The 9,748-nt window shown below is 47.6% G+C and overlaps 1 protein-coding gene across 1 annotated transcript; it reads left to right on the forward strand.

Moving 5' to 3' along the window:
- Positions 1–7,555, forward strand: LOC123164537 (uncharacterized; the record flags this gene model as incomplete). Its single annotated transcript, XM_044582053.1, is given in 4 exon segments — positions 1–183; positions 289–401; positions 5,820–5,989; positions 6,778–7,555. Coding segments are annotated over 4 exon segments (819 nt in total). The 3' UTR covers positions 7,226–7,555.
- Positions 7,556–9,748: the final 2,193 nt, after the last annotated feature.

Here is a 9,748-nt window from a genome sequence, read left to right on the forward strand (position 1 = left end):
CTAATCTGAGTTCCTCGTTGAGAAGAGGAACCGAGGGGCGCGGCAGCGACTCCGCCCGTGATGGTCGCCCGCCGCGCTCTGTGGCGGACGCGGACATGCACAGCTCCTCCCCCTCCTCCTCCGCCGTCGCGTATTCTTCCTCGTCTCCATCACACCTCTCCCCAGCAGACGGCTTCCTCTGCGGTAATTATTAACCCGTCCGATCCACTTCTTCTTCTTGTTCTCCTTCCTGCTCCTGTGGGGAATTCCGTCGAGCACCTCGCTTACCCGCGTGATTTGGTCCATCAGTGAAGGAGGGGGTCGACGAGATGATCAAGCACGTCGCCAATGAGCCCTCCCTCGGGCTCTACTTCGTCCAGCAGCACGCTCAGGCATCCATGCCCATCCTCCTTGACGTCAAGGTCTGCTCTCCCTCTCAATTTGCTCTCTGTTCAGTGCCCATAACGATGATTGGCCTTTAAGCATGTTGCGTTGCGCATTGGCATTAGGATTTAGACCGGTTTGGATTTGACAGAAGTCACACACTGGGCTTGTATTGATTAAGGGAATCAGGTTGGGTAAGATTGGTTTGGGGGTGCATGTACAGGATACCATGGGATGGTTTCTCCACTATAGTGCTCGATTTTAGTATGATTCCTTTGTTAGATACTATTACGCAATTTGCACAATTCCTCGGATATGCAGCAATCTTGAATGTTGTGCGCATATAGGTTGAGCTGAGTGATATTTTTCTTCAATGTGTGTTCTTTTTATGGAACAATGTCAAATTGATCACATCTTGCATGTGCAAGATGTAGTAGTATATGAAGTAATATACACTTATGGAACTAGAAGGAAAATGATTATGTACTCCCTGGAGTACGTACTCCCATATTCAATATACCACATAGATGAGTCCATTATACCTCTTTATCATTTTTAATATACTTCATTTATAATTACCAGATACTCCAAAGTGAGTTCAATGAAAAAAATTGCGCGAGTCCACATATTTTACAAAGTTCGCATATATACTGTTTTTTTCATACGTAAAAAGATATATTACAAAATATGTGTGCAAACGATATTATTGAAAATGATAAAGAGGTACAATAGATGCGTATACCAGGTATATTGAATATAGGAGTACATACTACAAGGAGTACAGAAAATGAGTCCGAACTAGAAAGGTTAATATGATGGGACTACACACTTCTATCATATGACCGACTCTTTGACTGGATTTTTTTTTGAAACAGGCAAAAGACTGGCCATTTCATTGATTAAGAAGAAGAGGAGACAGGGTCCGAATACAGCAGCCACATAGTGGCGAAAAAGAATAACTACTCACGAGGCAGAATCACATCTAAACCCTTGGCCCCCGCAGAAACCCATAGGCTTGCCTCATCAAGGATCTTGTCCACGATAATAATCGAAGGCGTAGAAGTATTTCTAAAAACCCTAGCGTTCCTCTCCTTCCATAGCTCCCAGGAGACCAACATAAGGAGCGAGGCCATTCCCTTCCGAGATGGCGAACGCGCAAGGGAAAGCTTAGTCCACCAGTCGTTGACATTGTTCATAGTTGCCCAATCATGCGTCGAGAGGTCAACCAGCCCAATCCTCGCCTTAACCGTGTTCCAGACGGCGATCGAAAAGCGGCACTGGAACAGAAGATGGGCCGCCAATTCCTGGACCTGGTTGCAGAGCGGGCACAAGCCGCAATTTGGCCATCCCCTCCGTTGTAGCCTATCAGCCGTCCAAACTCTGTTGTGGATGACTAACCAAGCAAAGAACTTGCATTTAGGAGTGGCCCACACCTTCCAAACGGTGTTAAGCAGAGGCGTGGTGGTATGCCCCTCGAATTGCATCTTGTAGGCTGAGGAAGTGGAGTAGGTACCGTTGTCCGTGAACTTCCAAGTGATCGTATCTTGCGTGTCGTGATCAAGAATAACCCCCTCCAGCTTCTCCCACAGAGTGGCGAACTCCTGAATATGCCCGGCAGAGATGCCTTCTGTCAAGTTGATCTGGGTGACCCAAAAGTCTTCATTTAGGGCCTTTTGTACAGAGCAGTCTTTCCTTTTGGAGATATCAAATATTCTGGGAGCAATATCCATTGGCCTCAACCCATCAAGCCAAGCGGACTTCCAGAAGAGAGCTTTGGAGCCATCTCCAATCTTCACCGTCGTACACGCGGTGAAAAGGTCCCTATCAGCCTCGTCGCAAGGGGTGCCAAGCCCAACCCAAGGTTTGGGTGTAGCAGACCACTCGAACCAAAGCCAGCGGAGGCGAAGCGCGGTGGCAAACTTCCACAAGTTCAGAATTCCAAGGCCGCCCATAATCTTCGGTCGACAGACCCGCTCCCAATTGATCTTGCACTTGCCTCCAGTGACCTTATCGCAGCCAGCCCATAGAAAGGCCCGTCTCAAGGCATCAATCCTCTTGAGCACCTCCACCGGTAGGACAAGCGATGTGATGCTATAAATGGCGATGGAAGTGAGTACCGCCTTAACCAGGACAGCCCTACCAGGGGCAGCCATGAGATGCCCAATCCAAGGAGCAAGTTTGCGTGCAACTTTATCTTCTAGGGGCAAGAAGTGTATTGCTTTGAGCCTTGACACCATGAGGGGCAGCCCGAGGTATGTCATGGGGAAAGGGGTGAGCTTTGCCGGAAAGTGCTGCAAGATGTCCTGTAGGTCAAGGCCGGCACAGCGGGTGGGGGCCACAAGACTCTTATTGCAATTAGTGACCAGGCCCTTGACCTCCCCGAAAGCATCAAGGACAGAGGAGAAGCAGTGAACGTCCTCCTTGATAGGCTTGATGAAAACAGCAGCATCATCAGCATAAAGGGAGGCACGGAGAGTGGCGGTGTTGGCCCGGAGTGGCTGAAGTTTGCCTTGCCTTGTGACCTTGTCAAGGATGTGGTGTAGGGGGTCGATGGCGAGCAGAAAGAGTAAAGGGGACATCGGATCCCCTTGTCGCAGGCCTTTACCATGACGGATAGGATCACCAGTCGTGCCATTGAGCAAAACTCGCGAGGAGGCCGAGGAGAGGAGTGCCGAAACCCAGCCTCGGAAACGCACAGGGAAGCCAAGGTGCTGCAGGAGATCCAATAAGTAGTCCCATCGAACCGAATCAAAGGCCTTCTTGATGTCAAGTTTAAAGAGCAACATGGGGGTCTTGCTCCGGTGGAACCTTCTGGCAAGGTTGCGCACATAGGTGAAGTTGTCGTGGATGCTTCGCTTCTTGATAAAGGCGCTCTGGGCTGGCGAAACAAGATCATCCATGTGAACTGCGAGGCGGGACGCCATCATCTTCGCAATGAGCTTGGCCACGGCATGGATGAGACTGATAGGCCGAAAGTCAGAGATATCTTCCGCACCATCTTTCTTCGGAATGAGCGCGATGTTGGCCGAGTTCAACCAGTGGAAGTTTGAAGCATGCAGATTGGAGAAGTGGTCAATGGCAGCCATGACATCCACCTTGATGATGTCCCAGCATGCTTTGAAGAAAGCACCCGTAAAGCCATCAGGTCCCGGAGCCTTATCAGATGGAGACTCAAACACGGCACGCCTAGCCTCCTCCTCGGTGAAAGGGGATCCAACGTCACTGAGGTCACAGTCAGGGGCGGGAATGCCCTCCCAGTTAAAGTCCCTTTGTCGCCGGGGGCCCTTCTTGATAACAGAGGAGAAGTGGCTGTGAATGATGGCCTTCTTATGGTCGTGGTCGGTAACACAGCCACCATTATGTTTTAGGCGATGGATGAAATTTTTTCTCCTTCTGCGATTGACTCTAAGGTGGAAGAATCTAGTGTTGGCGTCTCCTTCTTTGATGTTCGTGATCCTTGACATTTGCCGTTTCCGAGCCTTCTCTAGCACGGCCAGACCAACGACACGCCTCTTAAGCCTCTTTCGGAGATCAAGCTCGGCGGGGCTCAGGGATCTAGATTCATGTGCAATATCAAGGCGAAGGATGACCTCCAGGGCCATATGAAGCTGGACCTTGACATTAGAGAAAAGTGTTCTGCTCCAAGATTTAAGTCTGATACTAGTTTTCTTGAGCTTGTGATGGAGAATGTGGTAGGGCTCGACATGGTTATGGTCTTCATTCCATGCCGCTTGGACTGTGGACAGAAACCCGGGCATCCTAATCCAGAAGTTCTCAAAACGGAAGCACTTGGAACGTTTTGGGCCATTCGCATTTGCAAGCAGGAGCGGACAATGGTCGGACAGAGAGGAAGAAAGGGCATGCAGGATGTGCGAACCGAACTCCAAGTCCCATTCCTCATTGCAGAAGAAGCTATCAAGTTTGCTTAAGGTAGGATCACTTTAACCGTTGCTCCACGTGAATCTCTTGTTTTGCAGATGGATCTCTTTTAACTCACAGGAGTTCAGGGCGTTTCTAAAACGGACAATGCGGCTGCAATCGGCATTTGCGCGATTCTTATCTCTTGCTCGATAGATTTGGTTGAAGTCACCCGTAACCAGCCACATGGTGCCCGGGGGAGGCTTTTCGGACACAAGCTCGCCAAAGAAGGCGTCCTTGAGATTGCCACGGGTAGGGCCATAGACAGCGGTCAGCTTGAAGGAGGTGGAGTTGTCGGTCTGGGAGCGCAGGGTAACCAAGGCTGAGAGGTAGTAGGTCCCAAAATGCACGTTGGATAGCTGGACCACATCCTCATCCCATAGCAGAAGGATGCCACCATGAAGGATGCCACCACGGGTACCATCTGCCGGTCGTTGGGCAAAACTTTTGAGCCTCTGACCTCCAATGTGAGCAGCAGTGAAGGAGTCTACGTTCTCCATCTTGGATTCTTGTAAGCAAACGATGTGGCAAGGAGTAGCGGCAATCGTTTCATGAACGGTGGAGCGACGGTTCGGGCAATTTAGACCTCTGACATTCCAATTCAGAATTGTGAGGTTGTGTTCCGTCATTTGGAAACTAGGTCTACATCCTTGATCTTGGCGTTGACACAACAATGTAGGTACAGCCAGCAACTTGCAAAGGCAGAAACAGGACATAGTAGCACAAACAGCAACATAAACAGCCTCGCCAGGGCCAACATCCGCTTCGGGAACACGAAGCAGCAAACAGGCGTACAGGAGGAGTTGACATATTGCCTCGCCTCTGACAATCTTTAGTGCATCCATAGATAGGCTCATTCCAGACTTTATAAGACCATTTTAGTTGCAGAGCCAACTAGTCACCTACGTGCTAGCCAGTCCAGAGCCAATCCAAGTCAATTTCTGTTTAGCACTGGTGGAGCCTGGTTTGGAGAAAGCCAGCTTTAGCATTTAAATTGGTTTCTCTTTTCCAGCAACCTAGGTCCTTCTGCTTTTAAGTTGCCAAAACATGGTATGACTTGGATATCCATGAAGCTTCATTCACGATTGCAATAGCTTATTTGGGATCACTGTTCAGGCCGTTACTTTTTCTTTCTAAGTTCTAAAATGTCCTTTTCCTTCTACTCCCTCCATTCGAAATTAATTGAAGTTCTAGGTTTGTCCTATGTCAAATTTATTTAAGTTGATCAAGTTTATAGAAAAATATGGTAAGATCTACAACATCAATATACATAGCACGGAAGTATATTTTGTGAAGAATCTAATGAAATTAACTTGGTGTTCCAGATATCGATATATTTTCCCACAAACTTGGTCAAAACTTACACAAGTTTGACTTAGGATAAACCTAGAACTTCTATTAATTTGGGACGGAGGGAGTAGCACCATAAGTTTCAATACTGGCTGACATTTGCTAATTCTGAGTTCTTTAATGACTTGATCTGTTCTAGCACAAACCAAGCAGAGATTCTAACATGGCATTTCTGGTTTGCTCATCAGGGCAAGGTTACAGAAAAGACTCGTGAGATAACATTACACACTGAAGATATAGAGGATTCTATTTGTGCTGTGAGGTCCATGGCTGAGTTTGGACTTCCAATTGCTGATGATATGATAAAGGACATAAATAAATCTCTAAAGATAATGTCGAAGACCCAACCAAAGAAAGGGTAAGTATTTAGCAATCTTGAGGATTTCCTTCTGGTTTTTGTTTGATTACCTTGTGGCATTGAGCGGTCGGACCCTTCCCCGGACCCTGTGCAAGCGGGAGCTACATGCACCGGGCTGCCCCTCTACCTTGTGGCATTGATATGGTTCTGTTTTTTCGAACGTGATGTGGAGTCTCCTAGCAGGCTAGCATCCTGAAGTTCCTGCATTCATGCCATCTGTACACTAAAGTCACTGCATGCATTCATCCCATCCGTAGAATAGACACTCGTTCCTTTTTCATTTAGGAGCAGTCCATCTTTATGTATTACTAGATGATACCCCGCGCCTTGCAGTATATTTCAGTAAGATTTGATTATATGAACATGAATATTTGGATTAATAATATAAGAACTAAAACTTAAAATATATGTAATTTTAAAATATTGATTGAATATAATTAGCATAATATACTCCCTCCGTCCGAAAAAGCTTGTCCCAAGCTTGTCTCTCAAATGAATGTATCTAGGCATCTAGCACTAACTTGGTGCTAGATACATCCATTTGAGGGACAAGTTTTTTCAGACAGAGGGAGTTATTACCTACACTCTGTTTCTACATGTGCTTCCAATAAGGTAGAAAACTTAAATATTCGACTTCTGCCCAATAAACCACTCAGGGATCTCGGCTTGATCAACCCTTAGCCCCCTGCTGTATCATATTATTGTGTGCACAAAGGCCATGCTCTTAATTTTTTGTAGAGGAAGCTATCCTCTTTAGTTGGTTCTGAGAAGTGAATTATTGTGTCCAGGTTAATCCAGAACCCCATTTGGGGGTTCCAATCAGACAAAAGCTCGGAAGCATGGAACGATTTGGACGCAACTAATGGTGGAAGTAGCAAGAACTATTTGTCTTCCATGTTGAACACCGCAAAGCAAAAGGCATCGAGTCTCAGATGGCCACAGACTGATTTCGCTATGAACGATGGCGTTAGTGAGAAGTCAGTGTCATCTACAGCTCAGGAGTCGTCACAAGCCGGAGGACATGGTGCGTCAACACCCTCGGATGCAGAAAGGGACGAAGTCTCCATTTCAAGCCGATTGTTGGAAAATAAAAATGCAGGTACTATGAACCAGGGCCTGTCTGCTTCTGATATCTCCCACACGGCGGAGAGCTACAACAAGTTCAAAGAAGAACAGGAACTGAAACTGCAAGAGTGGCTCAGGGAGTCGAAAGAAGCTGACGATAATAGAGGTTGAGACTGTTGTACCAGCTCCGGTGTTTCCACCGCTGTCGGAGCACGTCAGAAATGAAAAACATGTCCAAACCTTGGAATATGTTTATGACCACAGATCTTTTTGTATTGATGATGAGTGTACATGTGCGGCGTCTCTGTAAACATTCGTGTTCACTTTGCAGCTGTTACATTGATATTCACAAGGCAGAGAGATCTCTCTCAAGTGTATTGTTGTATAACAGCCTGAATTACAGCAGAACATGTTTGCTATTGTACTTGGGAGCTTGGAAGTGGTTTTTATATATAAACTGATGTGCCATATCGGTGGCCGTCCATCTTGCGCCGAGATTCATGACGAGCTTGCTTTGGTTGTTGTGGGTTTTGGGTCTTCACCCGTCAGAGAAGAGATAGGAAGCCGTGAGCCTGTAGCAGTGAAATCGCGAGAGGGGAAAGTGTTGGCGTCCCAAGCAGCAGCGAGGGAAAATGTGTTGGCCTGGAACGTGCATCAGCACTCGACACAGGCGATGAAATTCTTCTTCCGGCGCGAGTTGGCTTTAAGATGGAAAAAGAGACCCCTATAATCTTGCCTCCATCTCATGAACCGCAGCCAGTTGTCATGGGCTTGCCAAGTTAGTGACACTGAAGTGCTACCTCTTGCTCTTGTGGAGTTGGCTTTGAGCAGTGAGCACCAGCTGGTGCAGAAACTTGGAGACCACATTTAGTACTGTAGTTGTTTTGGGTTCCAATTAGAGGAGGCTCACAACATTCACAAGTTGTCAACTTGCAAACTTGCAGTTCACATTACTTCCTTTTTACAATGATGGATTTCATTGACTCAAAATGAAGCACCAATGCGATACAAACACAATGAGTGTACATTCGACCTCTGCATGACTAAGATGCGTTTGATCAACACCAACGCGCACACACACAAAGAATGACAATGGTTAAGAGCAAAGCAATACAAGATCAAAGCTATGACTGGGCAGGCAGTGGCAAAAGAAAAAAAAAACTTCAAAACAATGGTCGACGAACTACAACAACCACCATCCGCGCTAATCATCTCTTGACATCACAGGGATAGCGAGAAACATTTGTCAGCAACAACGCCTCCAAGGGGGCGATGCTCAAGTACCACCGTCATCGGATCCAACCACGAAAGGTCAGATCATGGATTTCACCCTGAAGATCAAGTCTGAGCAAATCCTTCAACAAGGATACCGAGCAAAAAACACTACCATTGCCAGGCTACGTTGCACAGATACTTCTTTTTTTTGCATGGTAATACGTGTCTCATTTATAAAATAAAGATCCAGTTATAAGGCACGTAAGCACCAACATTACAAGACTGAAAAGATAAGATAATCCAATGCAAAAACCCTCTCTGGCACCACCGAAGCGGCCACCAAAGAAAAAAAAAACAGATCGCCTCTTCACCCGAGCTCGACGCGGCTCCATCGCTGATCAGCAGTTTTACGGACCTCGAAAGTAGTTTGCCAGAAGCAAACCCATTGTCGTTGAAAGAATCAGACCTGGGCAACATGTCCCCGGACACGCCATCGAACTCTAGATCTGACACCCCCGCACGACAACGACGTCGAAGGAGGAAACCAGAACTGTCAGCCACCAACCACAAACCCAGCACGGGATGCACCATCTTCCAGTTGTCACTTGCGCAGACAACCGTCTGCGCGTACTCCTGGACGACAAAACCTCCCTGCTCTACCATGACGTCGGAGACAATGCCACATCAACGGGGACAGAGCAGAAGGAGAGACACACCTGATGAAGTCGTCGCCGCCGCCTTGCCGACACCATCCATGAACCCTAACACAGCCGATCTGAAGGATCGGCAAACACATGATGCCATCAACTCCGAGACGCCGCCATGAAGGGCACCGCCGGTGTGGGAGTGAAGCTGAGGCAGATTTATTCATCCGGGTGCCGCTCCCACCACCCCAACGACACACCACGACCTACAAATCCAAAACCTAACTACAGAGCGGAGGAACGGGGTCCCCCCTCCCTCCTACCGCCGGAGCAGCCGGAGGGAGAGGGGGCCAACGCCCTGGCCGACTGAGATCGGAGGAAGAAAATCGCCTCCCTAGTCGCCTGGCGTGGCGGCGGCTAGGGTAGGGAAGACGTACATACGCTCGATAGATTGCACAGATACTTCATAAAGCGCTCTTATCTAGCCAGATACTGCCCCGATACGTATCCTGTATGTATCCTTCAATTTATTGATTTTAGAAAAATGTTTGATATGCTTGGGATATAGCTGCATTACGTTTTGGATACGAGAAACCCTTCGTTTTGACGTGAAAACCCCTTGACTCCCTTGTGGAGCCGCCGCACGTCTCCATAACTTCTCAGCTCGTCGAGTCCTCTCCTCTCCTACATGTTCCTTCTGAATTCCAACCAAATCTCTAATTTTTCGCCACCTTGCCGCTGGCAGGAGACTTGTGCGTGTTTGAAGGAAAACCACGACACTCATTTTGGAACAGAGGGACTACATATATACAAATGTATCCCCATATCACAATTT

Source organism: Triticum aestivum, chromosome 7D (genome assembly GCF_018294505.1).
Source record: "Triticum aestivum cultivar Chinese Spring chromosome 7D, IWGSC CS RefSeq v2.1, whole genome shotgun sequence".
NCBI lineage: Eukaryota > Viridiplantae > Streptophyta > Magnoliopsida > Poales > Poaceae > Triticum > Triticum aestivum.